The following is a 21205-nucleotide window of genomic DNA, read 5'->3' as shown; positions in this document are numbered from 1 at the left end:
ATAGCATAGATTTCAAATATTAAACTGTAACAATAATTAGTGCAAGTGTTTCTTTAACTTGTCTGTCAGGCTACATAACATGTTCAAAGGCAGAAATGACATTACAATGAATAGATGGCTAAAGCTGACTTGTTATCAGGTCTAATGTGCCATAAAGAAATGACGTTTTACAGTTAACCATTAACATCATACGACTTTAACCCTGAAAGACCGCGGAAGAGAACATCACCTCAGCCTACGAAGTTCTCATCCGAACGTAAGTGCATTAACAATTTCTTTCTGATTTGTGTTATAAACTGATAAAAGGGAAGTTAGTTCTGAGAAAAGTTGTTGTTGTCTGATGCAATGTTAAAACATTTTAAAGTGTACCAGAAAAGTCCAAATATTTGAGTCCACTGGTGTGTGTCACTGCTTTATTAAACTATTTGAAATATGTCATCTGGCCTTGTTCACTACTCTGTGTATTTTGTCATTTTTAAACACAGACGCTAGAGACGAGAGAGTTGTGAAAATGAGTGACATAGATGACGATAGCGAAATATACTTCTCAGTTAAAGTGAGTATCAATTAAATGCTCCAACTGCCAACAATGTAGTGTCATTTAGTAAATAACTGCTGTAACTCACCCGCGTATGGGGTTGGGTGTAGTTTTTGGGTCGTATCCAGGTGGTCCGTCCAGGTGGGATGCAGATTCTGACAGATGCAGTACAAGCCCTAAAGGTGATAAACCCATAAATGTCACTGTACTGTATTCATTAGAGATAGAGATATCATATAACTTGATCCTGTGTCCTGTGTCCCATTATTATTGTCGCTTTCCTTCCCTTTTAGGATCCAGAAACAGAAATGGATGAGAAAATGAAGAAAACTAAAGTGCATCTGTTTGTGACCAGAACTGCTATTGACATTCTAGAGCATAAAACAAAGGTGTGACTGAGGACTATGTACTCAGACAGTGACACACACGTGTACGATGGAGAATAACCCTCATTCACTGTCTCCCTCTCATTTTCTCAGTTCATGCTGTACTCCTGCTCTCTGCCCTCGGTTTCTTTCTGCGCAGTGCATCCGACTCTGCCCAAAATACTCGGCTTTGTGGCCAAACACCCAGCGGCGGACATGTACCACTGCTACATCTTCCAGAGCAAGAAGTTTGTGAGTTCTGGAAATCCTAGATGCATCACATTTGATATGCATGAAGCCTTTAGTTCACTATTTTCCATTTACATTCAAAATTGCGAAGCCCTATATTAATTACACATTAAAGAGGTGGTATATATTGTACAGGAATGACAACATTTACAGCTATTTTCTATGTAGGCAATAGACACACAAGTACAGCTCCATCTCCTCAAACAGGGACAGACTGTAAATCTCTCAGTTTAATAAAAGAAACATAAAGTGCTGTTTTGAACTCAAACCATGAAAAAATCTAAAGTAACTCACTTTTTTTATTTTTTTAACCTGTATTGTATTCAAGGTGCACATTTTATATTGAACACCATGACCCTGGTGTTGCTAGTGCATGCTTTATTGTTTGAAACAAAGCAGACTAGTCTTATTTTTCCCTATTACAAGCCACTATATTCTCCCATTTGTGTTCCTATACTACTTTTAAAAAGATTGGGGTCAGTAAAATTGTAAAAAAAAATATATATATATATATATATATATATATATTTTTTTTTTTTTTTTTTTTATTAAAATAAATTAAATAAATAATGTATAATTTAGCAAGGATGCATTCAATGACAGAACTTCTATTTCAACATTTTTTTATTTTATTTTCTATTCATCAAAGTTTCCACAAAAAATATGAAGCAGTACAGCTGTTTTCAATATTGTTAATAATCCAAAAAGTTTCTTGAGCAGTAAATCAGTATATTAGACTAATTTCTGAAGAATCATGTGACACTGAAGACTTGAGTAACGATGCTGAAAACTCAGTGCTGCGACAAAGAAATAAATGACATTTTACAATATATTATAACAGAAAAACAATTTCTTATTAATTGTAATAATATTTCACAATATTACTGAATTACTGTATTTTTAATCAAATAAATGCAGACTTGGTCAGCATGATAAAATATTTTTAAAGCACATTAAAAAATGTTACACACCCCCCCCCCCACCCCCCACCCCAAAAAAATTCCTGTCTCTAGTTTAAAAAGTCGTCTTCTTCTCCACAGTTTCCTGCAATTAATTCAGATCCCTGAAAGAAAAGCTAATTCACATCCATTTAATCATTGTTTTGATATCAGCCTTACAGTATTTGCACTACATATATGTTTTATAAAATTCATTAGTAAATTTTAGTATGAATTGTTCAATTGCTTTTGTTAATAAAGTTAGAAAATCTCTCATAAACTTACATCGTCACAATGCTTTACAAAAGATAAAAGAAAACAGACAATAAAAATACATAAAGCATTTAAATGGTAGAGGAGCAGTAAAAAATAAAAACCTATGGAATGCGATCAAAATCAGGCATAAAATCATCAAATGTAAAAATGAGAAAGAGTGCAGCAGACAGCGTGCCACACCATCTTCAATAAACCTTACATAAACATTGCTGCAATGTAAAATCTCACCTTACATTTCTAGTTGTTTTTCTTCATGTCAGTCCCATCTGCTGGTGTCTATCATTGGTGACACCTTTCGGGCTTATAAGCAGGATGAGAGTCTGCAAGGCGATCGTGACCTGGTGGTGGAGGCCCTGAGACACAAGGTAATGCATCATCATACACAACAGTTCATTCAGTTTAATATGAGTTAAAACCAACCTAAAAATTAATTTTTTTAAAAATCGTAAGAAAAATCTGACATTTGTGAGGCTTTGTCCAATCGTACTAACAGAAAGGTTGTCTTTTTTAGGTTGTGTGTTGCTTTGATTGAAGAGTGTCTGATGAAATGCCTAAATCATCTCATATCTCTCTCTGCTGTTCAGAATAAAGTACTGGAGCGAGAGAACGCCGAGCTGAAGAGGAGACTGCAAGCCAATGGAGAAGTGGGTTATGTGTCAGGCTATTAGCCTACAGCAATACCTCAAAAAAAGTGTATTGATAATTCAGTCAACAATCAAAATCATTTACTTCTGAACCTGCATGACGTCCTTTCTTCTGCAGAGCACTGGTGTATATTCTGAAGACACTTTTTCTTAGTCTTTTTTATTCTCTTTCTTTAAGAGACTTTCTTATCTAGATAAGAAAGGGATAAGACAGGGTTTAAGAAAGCATTTTGTGTACACATGAATCTTTAATATTGAGGATACAGTACTGTTGATAACAAGCAGCACTGGTGTTGTCTGTAAACCCAGATATCTATCTTGCAGAACGCTGGTGGAAACCAGAAAATTTATGAAAATGAGTCTGATCTTGATCAAATTTCATCTCGATCAGGACAGGGTATGTACAGTACACAGCACACATCATCAGCCGTATATATGCACATATCCTTGTGAGGACTTTCAGTTCACACTGTTTGTAATGGTTTGTACCTTAACAGCAGAATGCATTCATTTTTAATTACTCTGAATGAATGGAATGTTTTTCATGTGAGAGGAATCCCACCATGTTTTTCTCTCTTTTTTTTCCAGTGAGATTCTTTTCTGAAGATGACAAGACTCCTTTGCACAATAACTTCTAAGAGGAAACATATGAAGTCAGATAAACATTCAAGAAACGATACTGACTCCTAAAATACCACCAACATCTCCAGCAGATGCGATGAACACGGAGCAATATTCCTAAGAACATCAAAAAATATACATTATTATTATAAAAGGTGATATTTAAGAATCTGAAAGATCTGTAAACAAACATGTATGGTATGGTACAAGGCAGTTGTTTCTAACTCAGTCACATGACTTTTTTTTATCCTGCTGACCGCTAGCATTGGTTTACAGAAGGCTGTGTAACCTCACATAATCATATTAATGCAATAGATGTAGTTTGCTGTAATTATATTGCAAAACCATTAAAATCGTCAATACTGAGGTGGGCTACAGAGTCAAATTGTACATTAAAAATGAAGTAGCAACTTTTTTAATGTGGGAATGACAAAAAAACGTTTAGCTAACATCTTAACATTAGATTAAATGGAACTTAACTTAACATTTGTATTTTGTATATAATGCATTTTTTTTCCAGAAAAATATACAATAATAGGTGAGGTGAAAGCTTTATAATGGCAGTGAATTGCAACCATCAGTTATAAGCTCAAAAAAAGTGCATCCATCCATCATAAAAAGTGCCCCACACGGCTCCTGGGGGCTAATAATGGCCTTCTGAAGCTAAGTGATGAGTTTGTTTAAAGGCAGGGTAGGTAATACATGTATAAACAACTTTCTTCCAAATTTGTTTAAACTTTCTATATATATCAATGCATAATTAAAATGTGAGTACTCTGATAAAAAGAGTATAAAAATCGAGTGACTCTAGACCGTTTAATCTGTATTAAACACAGCTCATTATTTCCATTTCGGGACGAAACATAGGATTGGCTTAGGCGACTGTCACTCTCTCGCAACCATGGCAACCACCCTTTTGCCACACATGACCCGCCCACTTGCGCGTGCACGCTTGATTTGAGGAATTCAACAGGCACGGATCCTAGGAATACCAAAACAATGGCAGAGAAACAGCAAGCAAAATTCACAGTACCGGCCTATGCAGTTAGTGAAGGCAAACCAGGCAAAACAAGGAAGACAGTAACAGTACAAGAAAAGGCAATGAACAAAAAGTCTTTGGATAAACAAAGAAATAAAATGCGAGTTAAAATCGGCGTGGCTTTCCAGCGATGGCGAGAACTGAGGGAACTCAAGGGGCTGAAAAGTGACTCCTTGATGGCTTTATTTCTGCTGGACAGTTAAATCTTTCTTTTTGTATTTTGATCATACATATTTTTTTCATGAAGCATGTGTCATTAGCACACGTAGCTGCGTAATATAGCTAACATAACATTACTTAGCGAGCCGTAGTAGAGACGATAAATAATCTATAGGAGCCCAGAAGGGAGGGGGTGGAGTGAATGGAAATAATGAGCTGTCTTTAAAACAGTCGTGAGAGGTCTACAGTCACTGGATTTTTATACTTTCTTTTTCAGAGTACTTACATTTTAATTATGTATTGATATATAAATAAAGTTTAAAAAAATTTGGAAAAAAGGTTTTTTATACATTTTTTTTATCTACCCTGCCTTTAAGAAAAATATTCATGTTCAAAACTTTATAAAGGAAAATAACTAGCTTCCGTCAAAACAAACTTACATATTTGACTTAAGTCTAAAGCGCAACTTATAAGACGTACTGCTGATATTTAAGCTACGCAAAAACGCACTATGCTACTTCCGATGTGACAAGATTGGCCGGAAGCTAGAATTTTACTATAATGTGTTAAATATGAATATTTTTCTTACACAAGCTCATCGCTTTGCTACAGAAGGCCTTTATTAACCCCCGGAGCCTTGTGGAGCACTTTTATGATGGATGGAGGCACATTTTTGAGCTTTTAACTGTTGGTTGCAAATCACTACCATTATAAAGCTCAGGAGCATCAGGGTCTTTATTGATAACTCCGATTGGATTCGTCTGAAAGAAGGTCTAATTTTCATTTTAAAGTGAACTAATCCTTTAAGAGTTTTAGAATCGCTCAACCGATTCAGCTGAATAAACGAGTCATTTATGGGGAAACAGCTCCAAACGGTTCAAACAAAAAGATGATTCATACCAGTTGATAAGAGAAATTATTAAAAAGAAAAAATAAATCCTGATAGGTCCAAAAGGGGATTCAAGTTTCTGATTGCATCAGTAGATGGCGGGAATTATTATTATTATTATTATTATTATTATTATTATTATTATTATTATTATTATTATTATTATTATTATTATTATTATTATTTTACATTTGGAACGGGCTTGCTTTGTCCACCAGAGATATACAAACAATGAAACCGAAATTCCTGAAACATGACCTCACTATTAGTGTTAGTTACACTGCTTCATCAGTAATAACATCGTTATACTGAAAAGCTGCATGAACATTTTTTGGAATGATTCGAAACACGTCTCTGGGACGCCTATCAAAAACTCCACAAAACATGTTGCATTGAAAATATACTATATTAAATGCAATTAAAAATAATCAAATACCAGTTAAAATGACGTGTCTGTTATGTGATCTTTTTTGTTAATTTGCAGAGCTTGTTTTGTTTGTTTTATTGTTTAAACAATAAGAGACTTTTAACTAGGCTACTGCTTACTTTTAATTATCAAAATGACGTATTAAAAAGTGTCTACAAACTGATCCAAGATCAGGTAAAGCATACACATGAGTTTAATGGTTGATTTATTGTTGTTGTTATTATTATTATTATTATTATTTGCGAACTACAGACATTTTAAAACATTTCAAAACAGTTGTGACGTACGAAGCCTCGTTTACCGGAATCACGTGACTTTGGCATTTGTTCGAAACAAATGATTCACAAAGGTTTCAAAGCTTCACAAAGCAGGACTGCTGGGTTTAATTACATATATATATATATATATATATATATATATATATATATATATATATATATATATATATATATATATATATATATATATATATATATATATATATATAAACACACACACGAGTACATAAAAAGTGCATGTTACTCATTTGTTCAAATATATACAGATAGGTGAAAGAGTACAGATAGCTACTGGAAGCGCAGGTGCTGCATTCTGTGTCCCAGAGTTTGGGGAGAGGAAGGCTGATAACTGAGGGTGCATCAGTTTATACAGCTGAGATGATATTTAATGGCACTGGAGTGGGTGTGTGAAGTTAGACCTGATAAACTAATAATATGTTCTGATTCAGTGGCAGTCCTTTTGAGTTTACAATCATTGGAAACAAATAGAACCGCCATATTAACTGATCTTGATTAGGTTACGACAGATGAGGATATTTCAGTTCATGTGGGTACCAGCACATGTGGGGATTAAGGTAACGAGGAAGCAGCAAAATCACCAAAGAATCAATTAAAATGAAAAAAGCAAATATAAACATTGCACTCAGTAGATCAGAAGGAAAACATTTGATTTCAGAAGCATGCAACAGGAACATATAGCTACAGGTCGACACTATTACAAGGTTCAAAAACAGAAAGAAAAGCAAAATAATTCACAACTTAAGTTATTTTCACACATTTACGAACAGGACATTCAAATCTAAATCACACTTTACACATTATAGAGAAACATGACACGGGTCTATGTGATGTTTTGTTTAACTGAAGAGCATGTTATGAAGACATGCAAGACATATGAAACAGAATTAAAGGAGAATTCTTTAGGAAGAATTACAAGCAGTAGGATACAATGAATGTCCTATAACCAGCTTATTAAATGAAAGTCCACATTCAGTCAAACAAATGCATGCAGTCATGAGATTTATTAGGACTATTGGCTTATATAATAGGAAATAGGAGGGTTTGTACATTCTTTCCACTCTCCATCACAGTAGTGGCGGTATGCACCTCCGAAGTTGGTTCGCAAGCCGCCATTACATCAAGAAGAAGAAGAAGAAGAAGAAGAAGAAGAAGAAGAAAGACTTTGAAAACAGCCAAAACTAGAAAAGACCTTCATTTCTGTTAGCGACGCTACTACCCTTTATTGTTTGTTTAATAAGTAGCCGAACTTATTTCCCGATTGTGGCACGCTGGTGGTGTGATTATGATCCCGCACGCAGGTGATCTCCTCGGCGGCAGATGGCAGTAGAGAGTCGATGTACTGACACTAACTCCAGACAGAGACAGAGAGAAACACACACAAACAACTAGTGATGGGCATTTCGGCTCTTTTTCGTGAGCCGGCTCGTTTGACTCAGCTCACTGAAAAGAGCCGGCTCTTTTGGCTCACAAACGGCTCTTTAAAAAACAATAATGTTTAGACTATGATAGGTGTGAAAACAATTCTAATTAAATTATTAAATGAAATCATACTCACAATATCTCACAATTTCTTAAAAAATTCACTGATTTGTTGTGAAAAATAATACTATTAAACATTTGCATTTAAATTAAAACTTTTGAATGTATAGAAACAACAACATTACAAAACAAATAAAATCTGAATCTGAACAACTTAATAAAAACCCTTATTAAAGAAAAATAAATAACTGAAAGGATTAAACTGGTCCCTCTTTTTTGGCATGTTATATAGTCAGCATGAACTATCTCACTAGTTATGTTTTGTATAACTAGCATGAACACACACACACAATGCTGATCATGTTTTTATTTTATGAGAGATTTGCATTCAGAAATGCAAGCTGCCTTACTTTCGAGGGGCTGATGATCATTAAAATGATTCCAAATGCGGCTGTGCTTCCGACTCATTTTCCTGCTTTTGTTTTGTTTTCAAAAGCTGTTGTGTTTTTCCTCTCCTCCGAGTTTGACACTGTGTGTGTGTGTGTGTGTGTGTGTGTGTGTGATGGCTCGGCCCCTCCCTCATGCCGTATAATTGGTTGACACCTCGTGTATGATTGACAGGAACAGAATGTGAGGCTGATCAGACAGTCGAAATATAATTTTTTTTTTGTTCTTTGAATTAGTCAATTATTTTAAATAAAATAAAATGCATCCATTATTTCATTATTACATAATGATTTAATTTCTATAGGCTATATATATATATTTTTTAATAGAGTCGGCTCTTCAGATATGCGAGCCAGCTCCCGTCGTTCACCTACAAGAGTCGGCTCTTAGAGTCGGCTCATTCGCGAACGACCCATCACAACACACGACCCTCCGAGAGCACCGAGAGCAGTCACACCGAGCAGCGCTGACATCTCTCTCTCTCTCTCTGTGTGTGTGTGTGTGTGTGTGCACAGATTAAAGGTAAGAGATGCTCTATCAGGCGCACGAGCTCGACCGCGAACTCACAAGTTAGCGGAATATACGTAACCAAGCGCAAACTGATTGAAACTAAAGTTTCCGAATGAGTGCAGTGAGTTTGACGTGAGTGTGACGTTATAGCTGAATAAAGATGCTACAGTCAGCTGAACAGATAATAGACTGAGCTCAAACAGACATGTTATTCATTATATATATATATATAGAGAGAGAGAAAGAGAGAGAGAGAGAGAGAGAAAGCTGGTTGGTTTACATTGTAAGTTAGTCTTTTACTGAATGACGTGATGAACAATGTAATTTAGTCAGAAATGTAATATCTAGAATAACGTTACTCTTTTAATGTAATGTAATCGGACCTCTTTTGTATTAATGTTACTTGTGCTCAGTTTTGTGAAGTTACTTTGGAAGTGTAATAAGTTACAGATCACACAAGGTAACGCTACCCAATTTAAAAATTTTATAAGTAATGCAACTATTTCAATTAATTATTAAAGTAGCGTCACTGAATACATTTGGCTACTTTTTGATGACTTTTATACATTTATAATGTTTTTTAATATATAAAGCAGGAAGGGTTAACCTTCCAGCAGTAACTTCCTCAACATGATTAAAGTCAGACTTTCAAAACCCTTCATCGCTTGAATCAAGATTATTATAAGTGCATTTTAAAGCACAAAATCAGACTTTAGCAGCTCTTCTTACTTTGAGATCGTTCTGAGGTTAAATCACAAGAAATGGTTAATAGCTTTGATACGGTTTCTGAAATCAAATATTTGCAGAGCTGTGAAATGATACACAAGAAAAACAGTTATTCTTCAAAAATAAAGCATATATAAAACAGCTATCGAATAATCATGTGTCCTAAACTCTTGAAACATTGGTGTGTCTCATATTGTAGAGCAGTCAGTGCATTTTAGGAAAGAAATCAATTAAATCTGTATGTATGTGGAAAAATTCAGATGTAACCCCTTTTGTAATCATTAACAATTTCAGAAGCAAATGTAATTCAATTACAATTTTTTTTCTCAGTAACTGATTACAGTTTATTCTGGGTAACACTTTATTTAAAGGTGTCCTTGTTACATATGTTACATCTTCTTACTATTATAATAACAATACATTTTGCATAATTACATGCAAGTAACCCAAAGCCAAACCCTAAACATACAGTAAGTGCATGTAGTTAAATAATATTACTCCGTCCTGAACTGTATAATTACACTGTAACGAGGACACCTTTATTTTGTAGTGGAATGATGTCATTCTGTTGCATGTCAGTATTTCCTCCCCATGCTCTCACTGACTCCTGATCACCTGTGTGTAGTCGCTGGTATCCCGCTGGAGCTGGTCTGTGCTTCTCATGGGTGCTTCTGTGTGCCGGGCCGGCCGCTCGCTCCTGTCCCGTCACAGCAGGGCCGGTCACAAGGGCTCTCTGATGGGGGGGGATGACTCTCTGGACGGTCTGGACAGACAGGAGGACATCGCCCAGTTCCCCTATGTGGAGTTCACGGGCCAAGACAGCATCACCTGTCCAACCTGCCAGGGGTCCGGACGCATCCCTTCAGGTGCGGACGTCAAACACACAGCTCACATTTGAGTGTAATGAAAGAAAGGGTCTGGTGAAAACATGCCTCGAACTTGAAAACCAGACGAAAGTTTTATGCAAAAAGTCAGTGATCCCAATATTAGAATTACTTTTATTATAATCACTCAATATTAGAAAACACTTTTACATCGTGACAGATGAGCATTATTGTAATGCATCTGCACAATTTATTGTGATTATATTTACGTTGTAATTCTCATTAATGTCATTGGTAATCCTTGATGAATTCTCATTTCTGAGGAACTAGGTTCCTTGCTTCAGTGAGCTGACATCCAAATATTAAAGTCTTTACCTTGCATTATAGTTCTGAAGCAATCTTACCCAATGATCACATCCATTATAAGGTGTTGTGTAAAGCAGCCAGTCCCTGTATAATCTGTGCTATTGATTGAGGTCATGAGGTGGTAGAGATGAACTCGTGCACTTTGCTCTGAACTTCTCATTGAATCAGTTTCTTTTCCTCTGTCTCTCAGGGCAGATGAATGAGTTAGTTGCTCTGATCCCCTACAGCGATCAAAGGTTACAGCCGAGGAGAACGTGAGTTATCACACACACACCGTTTTCTGTTGGAAACAGCCTTGTTCATTTCCGATGTTTGTAATCATGTTGTTCCAAACCTGAATCTGAGTTTCTGTTGAAAACAAAAGAAGATATTTTCAAACCAAAGACTTGACTTCCATAGTATGGAAATAAAATATTATTGAAGGCATTGGGGACCTGGAAGTGTTTTGTTACTAGGGCTGTGCAAAAAATCGAATGTGATTTTCATGCGCATCTCATCAGCAAAGACGCTCCTGTAAATAGCTGTATATCTCCAGCACGTGCGTTCAGATCAGGGTTGCCAGGTTTTCACAACAAATCCTGCCCAGATGCTTCTCAAAACTAATCCAAAACTAGCCCAATCGCGTTTCCAGGGGGTTCCCCAATAAAAATTGTGTCCCGGGGTTTTTACAATTTTACAATTTTAGGGGCTAAATATCACATTATTGGGATTGGGGATCGCTTTAACCAGCGGACATGAAAAACAACCACAGACTTGGCAACACTGTCAGGTGGAGCAGCATTTACTACACAGAGGCGTAGTTCAGGGATAAGCTACACAAAAATGCTTTCAAAATCGACAAAAAATCGCCTGCGATTTTGATATCGATTTTGTGTCGATTGTCAGTGAACTATGGATCTGTGTAGTAAAGTCCAACCAGTGTTGCCAAGTCTGTGGTTGTTTTTCATGTCTTCGGGTCGAAGCGACCCCAATACAAATAACGTGATGTTTAGCCCCTAAAATGCTAATTTTCCCGCCAAAAAATGTGTATTTTATCGCCCGGAACGAAACGTGATTGGGCTAGTTTTGAGAAGCAATTGGACAGGTTTTGTTTTGAAAACCTGGCAATCCTGATCTGAACGCACGTGCTGGAGATATACTAGGAGCAGCTTTACTGACTAGATACACATGAAAATCGCCTTCGATTGTTTGCACAGCCCTATTGGTTACCCACATTATTCAAAATAATTGTGTGTGTTCAGCAGAGGGAAGAAACTCACACAGGTTTGGAACAACTGGAGGGTGAGCAAATGTTGACCGAACTTTCATTTTCGAGTGAACCGTTTCCTTAAAACATGTCTTAACAGACAGAAATAAGTTCTTGATTGTGCAGTTCTTGTCTTTGCAGGAAGTTGTATGTGGTGCTGTCAGTGATTTTGTGTCTGCTGGCGTCTTCTTTGGTGGCGTTCTTCCTGTTTCCACGTCCTGTGCTGGTTGTTGATGATGGCATTCGCTCTGTGACCGTGCACTTTGATCGCAACAACAGCAAAGTGATCATCAACATGACGGTGATTTCTGTTATATGTCTTTTAATTAATAATAAAAATCAGAAAAAATCTAATTAAAATCAAAACTGCCCCTGTTCATAAAATGCGGGCGTTGAACTGTACTGAATTCAGTTCTGTTGTGTTGTGCTTTGAACAGAGCTCTCTGAACTTCACCAACTCTAATTTCTTCACGGTGTTGGTGGACAGTGTGAGCTGCCAGGTGCTCTACATGAAGACGGTCATCGGATCTCGACAGCTAGACAACATCATCCACATCCAGCCTCTCAGCCAGAGACAGGTGTGATGAGCCATGCTTTCTGCTCTTCAGACAGATTTCTGAAAGAAGTCTCCTTCTGCTCACCAAGGCTGCATTCATTTGAGCAAAAAATACAGTAAAACAGGCATATGTTATTATATTATTATAAAGAATATAATCAAATTACATGTTTTCATAATAGTCACCGCAAAAAAAAAAGAAGCTAAAAATGTTCTCAGCCTCATGCTATTCAAAGATGTGTTTGATTCTTCATCAGAACAGATTTGGAGAAATGTAGCATCATCAATGATGCAGTGAATGGGTGCCGTCAGAATGAGAGTCCAAACTGCTGATAAATACATCACAATAATTCACAAGCAATCCACACCACTCCAGTCCATCAGTTAACATCCTTTTTCTTCACAAGACATGAACTGATGGACTGGATTGTGTGGATTATTGTGAGGTTTTTTTTTTTCAGCTGTTTTGGACTCTCATTCTGACGGCACCCATTCACTGCAGTGCATCCATTTGATGAACAAGTGATACAATGCTACATTTCTCCAAATCTGATGAAGAAACAAACTCATCTACATCTTGGGTGGCTTGTGGATGAGCAAATCCCAGCGTTACATTTCAAAAGGACAACATTTATTTGGAAAAGACATCTTTTGTAACATTAGAAATATCTGTACTGTCACTTCTGATCGGTTTAATATGTCTTTGCTGAGAATTTCTCACTTTCAAGAAAAAGAAAAAATCTTACTGAGCCCAGACCTTTGAGCACTATAGACAATCGTTAAGTGGGAGAAAAGACACTGACACTGATTGTTAAACACTGGATAATAGTTGTGCTGTTGCTTTTTAATGCAGGTCAACTTCACCGTCAGTATGGAGATTGGAGGAAGTCTCTCTTACGTTTAGTGAGTCTCAAATCAGTTCTCTCTGGATGAGTCTATGTATCTGTTCTTCTGTTTTTGAAATATTTTCACTGTTTTCTCAGTGCCTTTTGCACCATGGCAAGCATCAAGGTCCACAACATTGTGGTGTTTCTCCAGTAAGTTTGTCATCACTATGTTTTCACATCCTTTTCTGCTCTTGTTCTACATTTGAAAGTTAGAGGTGTACTAAAGCATAAAGGTACAGTCCCATAACCAAAGTTCACAGGAGAGAAAAGGTCCATGCCACGTATTTGTGTGATCAGCTTGAACACAAACAAATTGTAAAAAGCACAACTCCAGATTGCATGGATTTTACCAGTGGAAATGTTGTCGAGCAACACTAAATGTGGTCCTTAAGAACAGTTTTGCCTCCGAGTGTTATTCTAAGTTCTGACCGCTTCTCTTACACACCCCAGGACCTCTGTGAAAACCTCCTACATGGTGCGGGCGGCGCAGAACACGCTGGAAGCTTACCGCTACATCGACTGTGGCGCTAACTCCACCATCCACCAGCCCTCAGGACTGGTGTGGTCTAAACCTCACCTCCCTCCGGATGGGAAACCGCTCCGGTGAAGCATCGGCCGGCGGACGCTCTGATTTCCCGTGGCATTTCATCAGTTTGACTCCAAATTTTGTGCTGCACTGAAGCTAAACTCATTGACCAGAGCATCATTGCAGATAATGATGGTGTGATAACTACTAATTGAAAAACAAAGTCTTAAGCTGTAATGTTAATCTATAGTCTAATAAGGGTGTTATAGAATTCTGCAGTGATTGATAAAAAAGGTGGCCTCATTCATGGGTTGTCAATGATGAGGTGCACCTTTTATGTATGAAGCTGTTCTGTGAAATATTTTGTTCATTCTTGATTAAGTCTTATGCAAATGTCTCTGCACTGAGTCAACTCAAATCCATCCGTCAGTCCAAAGACCAAGAGTCAGATCAAGTGACATGCATGTGTGTATGTTCTCACAGGGTTTGATTTGTTGTGAAGTGAAAACTGTTCAGACTGCAGTGTGGTACTGAGAATGAGGGAACGGTTACAAAACAGTAGTTTGCTTCTGTGATGCCACGAAAACTGGGACTGAGGACATCAGATGTACAATAGCAGGATGTTTTGTTCTCACTCAAACATTGTTTTTGACCATGAGAATCAGCTTACTGGTTTAGACTCTGGGGAAAAAAAAGGAACAAAAGCTATTCTTGGGTTGGTACCCTTTCAAAAGGTACTAATATAGGGACTAATGTGTACATGTTTGGTGCTAATGTACCAACATGCATGTTGACGTAAAAGAGGTGCAAAGGTGTACTTTTTGAGAGAAAAAAAATACAAATACCACCGGAATGACAGCTTTTGTACCTTTTTTTCTTCTTTTTTTGTAGGTGTTTAAGAAGGGCTTTTGTTTCTGTGTGAAGTTGCACATTTTGGATAATTTATTGCTATTTTTATTTTTAATCTCCTTTTCGTGCCTTGATATTTGATTGTGTTTTTGACTGTATGAACTGAGAAAAATAAGATGGTAATAAAAATGCTTAAAGAGTTTGCAAAGATAAATAAACTTTTCTTTTGTCAATAGGTTTGTGTTTTTTAATTAATAGCCACCGTTTTTACAATTACCACATGCCATATTCAACATTTTGAATATAAACCATCAGTTTCACTTCAGCAAAGGTGTAAAATACTTGAGTAATTTTAGTTGATTACTGTACTTAAAGGGATAGTTCACCCAAATAGCAAAATGATGTCATTAATAACCCTCATGTCGTTCCAAACCCGTGAGACTTCCATTCATCTTCGGAACACAGTTTAAGATATTTTAGATTTTGAAAGATTTTTGAAGCATCGAAAATACATTTTGGTCCAAAAATAGCAAAAACTATGACTTTATTCAGCATTGTCTTCTCTTCCGTGTCTGTTGTGAGAGAGAGTTCAAAACAAAGCAGTTTGTGATATCTGGTTCGCGAACGAATCACTCGATGTAACTGGATCTATTTGAACCAGTTCACCAAATCGAACTGAATCGTTTTAAACGGTTCACATCTCCAATACGCATTAATCCACAAATGACTTAAGCTGTTAACTTTTTTAATGTGGCTGACACTCCCTCTGAGTTCAAACAAACCAATATCCCGGAGTAATGCATGCACTCAAACAGTACACTGACTGAACTGGTGTGAAGAGAGAACTGAAGATGAACACCGAGTCGAGCCAGATAACGAACAATAGACTGACTCGTTCACGAGTTAAGAACCAGTTGCATTGGTTTTCGGATCACCAGTACTTCTCTCGGACAGTTCGATTCAATAAACCGGTTGAAGAAAACTGTTCACAGGTTCTTTTGCGCTCGACGCAATGGCGTCATTGGCGATGATTGCCCTTGATTTAAGCCTTTGGTTTACCTGCGCTCATAACATTAGCACAGAATCAGTTCAGAATCAATCACCAAAAGAATCAGTTCAGTTTAGGCGCTCTGTGTGTCGGTCTGCTTCACGCTGAATCACACATGCGCAGTATCATCAGCTCCTCGATTCTTCGTATCTGGCTCGGCTTGGTGTTCATCTTCAGTTCTCTCTTCACAGCAGTTCAGTCAGTGTACTGTTTGAGTAAATGAATTACTCCGGGATATTGGTTTGTTTTAACTCAGAGGGAGTGTCAGCCACATTAAAAAAGTTAACAGCTTAAGTAATTTGCGGATTAATGCGTATTAGAGATGCGAACTGTTTAAAACGATTCAGTTCGGTTTGGTGAACTGTTTCAAAAAGATCCAGTTGCAACGAATTATTCGTTCGCGAACCAGATAGGACAAACTGCAGTGTTTTAAAATCTCTCACAACAGACACGGAAGAGAAGACAATGCTGAATAAAATCGTAATTTTTTACGTTATGTTATTTGTGGAACAAAATGTATTTTCGATGCTTCAAAAATTCTAAATGACCCTCTGATGTCACATGGACTACTTTGAAGATGTTTTTCTTACCTTTTGGACATGGACAGTATACCGTACACACAGCTTCAATGGAGGGACTGAGAGCTTTCGGACTAAATCTAAAATATCTTAAACTCTGTTCAGAAGATGAATGGAGGTCTCACGGGTTTGGAACGACATGAGGGTGAGTCATTAATGACATAATTTTCATTTTTGGGTGAACTAACCCTTTAAGTATTATTTTGGGGGATTTTTACTTTACTCCACTACAATTTAAACTGACTACTTGTACTTTTACTTGATTACATTTCTGAAGAAAAAACTGTACTTTTTACTCCTTACAATTTTATTTCATCTTGAAAAGTACATAATATTTTTATTTTTTCTTATGCACATTAAATATGGTAAACAGAAGCTCAAACGTGTGGGCCTGACGTGAAAACTAATGATCATTGTTTTCATGCGTCAAACTACTTCGGTTATGACTTTCATCAGGTAAATGTCTGGCTTCAAAAGTTCACCATCAAATCTGAGGAGGCATATTGAGGTAGCAAAGTGGCGTTTTCCCGCCCAAAAAAGTTTATTCATTATTTGTTCTGTTTTGATAGAACCATTGGCTATGTAAAATATTATTGAGTGCAAATAAAATCAGTGATGACATCAAATGTTACAAATCACCAAAAAAGTGTTTAAATAAACATTATATGCTAAATTAATTGTAATTCATGTTTGGTGATGTTCTTACCAGGTGGTGGATAAGTTGTATTTACAATATGTCATTATATGAATCATTAAGTAGGAATTAGGACTGTCAGTGAATATTTTTTTTAATCTTAATAATTACATGCTTTTCTCATTAATTCATATAGTTAGTTACAAATAATTATTTTTCAATATTTGCTAAGAAAAGATGAATTGTGCTTTTAGACAGTGACGTTGAATAGACAACACAATTAAAGTGGCCTTAAAAAACGTTAACGTTGTATGTTTTAATTCTAGGACTCTCCTCATTAATTCAACACATTCTTGTATTCAGTCTGGAATATATTTCTAGCCTCTCCATCACATCTTGCTCTTTAAAGGGATGGTTTACCCAAAAATTTAAATTCTCTCACCATTTACTGAACCTCTGTCATCCCAGATGTTCATGACTTTCTTTCTTCACATGAACACACGCAAAGATTTTTAGTCCATATAATGCAAGGGGACAGGACCACTTCAGAAACCACACAAAGTGAACATGACGGTCAAGATTAATATATTGGTATTTGTATTTTTCATATGCCTCTCGTTTCACTTAAGAAGACATTCATTAACAGGGGTTGCATGAGTTACTGTCATATTCTCTTTTGTGTATAGTTTTTGAAGTGTCATTTTTGGATGTCCCATACACTTGCATTATATAAAGAGAAATTATAATTTTTTTTTCTAAAACTCTTAAATTGTGTTCATCTGATAAATGAAAGTCATATAGGATGGCATGAGGGTGGAAAGGATGGAGTTTCCTTTTAATCCCTTTCATTGTATTTTTTTTTTGTGTGTGTGTGTTCCACTATGTTTCATTTTAATTGTTGTTGTTGAACTAAATATACGTGTTTGACCTGTGCCATTGCATTTTTTTCGTTCTCTCCCTTTAACCATTCTTCTGTATTGTGTGTCAGAAAAAAAGTACTTCTACTTTTTTAATACTTGAGTGCAATTTAAAGTTGTACTTTTTTCTTTTTACTCAAGTATGATTTTGACCAGATACTTGTACTTTCACTTGAGTAACATTTTTGAGTACTTACACACCAGGGCCCGTATTCATAAAGATTCTATTTTCTAAGAATCCTCTCAGAAAGGAGTCTAGGAGTCTTAGCTTAAGAGCGATTCGGAACCGATCTGAGAGCAACTCTGAGTAAGGAAAAGACGAAAACTTTCATCTTAGTGAGGAGGCGGGGTTGACCCCGTTGCTATGTATGACACAATCTTTTGAAGACTGTGATTGGTTGGTTGTCCAAGCACTTTGAATTAACAAGCGTAATTTTTCCTATTTGACCGTTCTCTCTCTCTCTCTCTCTCTCTCTCTCTCTCTCTCTCTCTCTCTCTCACACACACACACACATACACACACACACACACACACACACACACACACACACACACACACATACACAAACACACACACACACACACACACACACACACATACACAAACACAAACACACACACACACACACACACACACAGGTATTTGATTGGCTTAGAATGATAAAAAATTGTTCCACTCTTTCCAATTACAGTGATTGCTGTCCTATTTAAGTGGCGGTTTGAATGTTGGTTTTAATGTAGCAAACATGGAATCAAAACCAAGAAGGGCAAGAAAGCCAAACTGGACAGAGGAACAGTGTTTACTGTTAGCCCAGTTAGTGGATGAACACAAGGCCATTCTTAAAGGAAAATTCGGGCCGGGTGTTACAGCAACCCTTATGAAAATTAACCATGGTTTTACTACAAATAAAACCAAAAAACCATGGTTACTATAGTTAAACCATGGTAACCACAAATTAACCATGGTTTTGCTATATTAACCATAGTTTATCCATGGTGTTTGAAGTAAATCTGTGGTTATACAAATGGTAGTCAACACGCCAAAAAACCATGGGTTACTACAGTTTTACTATAATAAAACCATGGTTATTTTTCGTAAAGCAGACATGGGAGCGTATAGCACAAACTATTAACGGTTCATTCCCCCTGCTTGTGCGCACCTATAAGCCTGCTATATTCATAAATGCAGTTTTTTTGAGCCTGCGAGGTGGGAACTGCGACACAATAAGATGTTCTGAAAGTGCTGTAATTGTTTGTGTGATCACTCTGCTTACAGAAGGTTGTGACAGACCCAAATCATCACTATTATTGCATTGTTGCATTTTCTCAGTTGCCAAATATCGTAATGTAGTGATTACTTTAATTTCTGGCGCTATGGCATTTCTGCGCTGTGTCGGAGATGTTAGCACTTCTCTAATAAGATCAGTCACAAACATGATCCCTGCACGATCTAATCTATAGCGTCTTATTAACTCACTGTCATCCATTGTCTGCAACACATTTCTTCTGCCTCTTCGTCTCTCTGCCATTTTTCGCCTCTGCTAAAGAAACTCTTAAGCCTCTTAAAAGTCCTCGTCTGTGCTCCTAACAAGTTTGACCTTAAGACCTCTTTTAAGGGTTGAGATGCTTTCTGAATTACTTTTTTCTTTACTAGGATTTTTTCTTTAATTTTAAGAGTAAACGCCCACATTTCTAAGAATTTTCTTAGAATTTTGTCACTAGGAGCTACTTTTTGCATTAAGATTCTTTATGAATACGGGCCCTGCACTTCAGTAGGACAAAGCTTTGCAAACTGCCTGACTTTTGTCTCTCTTTTTTGTCAATTTGAATGTAATTCAGTAGCATTAAAACCAAAGAAGCGTCACTGAAATGATGCAGCAACAAAAGCCCTGATGAAATCCATTTCACAAAGCTGCAGCCACGCTGGAAACTCTCCAGAGACTCTTTGCACATGGATGGGGTTTAATAATTTATACAGCACAGGTTATTCTACAGCCATATCTTCTTTCTCATGCTCAGGTCAGTCATTATAGTTTTCAGTGCTCTTTATACCCTGCAGATTCATCTTGTCCTGGCATAGTTTCAGACCTAACAGCCGAACTGTTGGTTGACTCTGGCTGAAGTGTTTAGCTCACTTGTTCTTTACAGGGTCGTATCAGGAGGCAGGACTGCTGGAATCGCTCAAGGTATGATGGGATCACTCCACGTCTTGCTTTAGCATGTCCGTTTGCTGTAATATTTGTTCTCATGTCCGTCTATGATTGTGTTTTGCATGCAGAATGAGTGGAGCTGTGGTTAGCGGGGTGAGGAGGTTGAGCACCATCTCGGAGCAGGACGGGGACGGGGATGGGGACGCTGAAGCAGAGCCCGTGTCCCTCGTGTCCTCAGAGGACAGTGGATCCAGTGCTTCGCTCTGCTCTCGTGGAAAACCCAGCGTCCAGAGCAGCACCTTCACCTCCTCTGAGTCCTGTCAACCTGATGCTGCAGGTACTGTCAGGAGGTTAAGAGAAGGTGTCCTTAAACCTGTTTCACTTTTAACTGCACTCTGCCTAATGCTGATTTATGTGTGTGTAAACAACTCTGCTTATGTTCTTACCACTTAATGATCATTTGATAAACTCATAAAGAAAAGAAATTGCTTAATCAATTAAAATCTGAAGATGAATAGATAAAACAATTCATGTAACCATATTCATATTAGTTATTAGTAACATTATGTAGTAATTTCATAAACACTGATATATAATAAAAATGTATAATATAGAAATAATTATGAAATAAAAAAATAAATACAAAAAATGTACAGGTGGACTCCACATATAATAGTTTTAAACTGTAATTCAATTATTATTTTATTATTATTTCAATTATTAGCACAAATAGACCAGGTACATGTACTATATGTAATGTATAAAATTGTTTTATCTATATCTATTTTCATTCATTCATTCATTAAGAAGAAATAGTCATTGCATTCAGCAAGGATCCAAAGAGACAATAAAGGCAACTGCATTTTTATAAAAGATTATGAGAAAGTAATAATAACGACTGCCGAAAAGTCTGATCTGCACTGCAGAAATAATTAGTTTTAAAAATGAATGAAATAGTAAACGGTTATTTTAAATTGCAGTAATATTGTACTGTATTTACAGCATGTTGATCGAATAA

General features: G+C 36.7%; 2 protein-coding genes across 2 annotated transcripts; both read left to right on the top strand.

Moving 5' to 3' along the window:
* Window positions 1-21: 21 nt before the first annotated feature.
* On the top strand, window positions 22-3997 carry LOC132117664 (PTB domain-containing engulfment adapter protein 1-like). Its single transcript, XM_059526983.1, has 9 exons — window positions 22-256; window positions 486-556; window positions 649-720; window positions 832-927; window positions 1018-1155; window positions 2627-2731; window positions 2951-3010; window positions 3335-3407; window positions 3599-3997. The coding sequence occupies exons 2-9, from the start codon at window positions 512-514 to the stop codon at window positions 3646-3648; spliced, it is 639 nt and encodes a 212-aa protein (XP_059382966.1). The 5' UTR covers window positions 22-256; window positions 486-511; the 3' UTR covers window positions 3649-3997.
* A 3103-nt stretch (window positions 3998-7100) lies between these two features.
* tmem106c (transmembrane protein 106C) lies at window positions 7101-14688 on the top strand. The gene is made up of 9 exons (XM_059527269.1): window positions 7101-7145; window positions 10232-10472; window positions 10987-11050; window positions 12184-12343; window positions 12480-12620; window positions 13452-13501; window positions 13582-13635; window positions 13936-14405; window positions 14449-14688. The coding sequence occupies exons 1-8, from the start codon at window positions 7104-7106 to the stop codon at window positions 14090-14092; spliced, it is 909 nt and encodes a 302-aa protein (XP_059383252.1). The 5' UTR covers window positions 7101-7103; the 3' UTR covers window positions 14093-14405; window positions 14449-14688.
* Window positions 14689-21205: the final 6517 nt, after the last annotated feature.

The sequence above is a fragment of the Carassius carassius genome, chromosome 37 (assembly GCF_963082965.1).
Source record: "Carassius carassius chromosome 37, fCarCar2.1, whole genome shotgun sequence".
Classification (NCBI taxonomy): Eukaryota; Metazoa; Chordata; class Actinopteri; order Cypriniformes; family Cyprinidae; genus Carassius; species Carassius carassius.
This window is presented reverse-complemented; position numbering and strand designations above follow the sequence as displayed.

Excerpts from the sequence above, each read along its gene's own strand:
- LOC132117664 (XM_059526983.1), top strand. The coding sequence starts at position 512 with ATGAGTGACATAGATGACGATAGCGAAATATACTTCTCAGTTAAA. Across the intron at positions 928-1,017 it reads TTCTAGAGCATAAAACAAAG|TTCATGCTGTACTCCTGCTC; the intron begins GTGTGACTGAGG and ends TCATTTTCTCAG. Across the intron at positions 3,011-3,334 it reads GACTGCAAGCCAATGGAGAA|AACGCTGGTGGAAACCAGAA; the intron begins GTGGGTTATGTG and ends TCTATCTTGCAG.
- tmem106c (XM_059527269.1), top strand. The coding sequence starts at position 7,104 with ATGCAACAGGAACATATAGCTACAGGTCGACACTATTACAAG. Across the intron at positions 11,051-12,183 it reads AGGTTACAGCCGAGGAGAAC|GAAGTTGTATGTGGTGCTGT; the intron begins GTGAGTTATCAC and ends TTGTCTTTGCAG. Across the intron at positions 13,502-13,581 it reads GGAAGTCTCTCTTACGTTTA|TGCCTTTTGCACCATGGCAA; the intron begins GTGAGTCTCAAA and ends CTGTTTTCTCAG.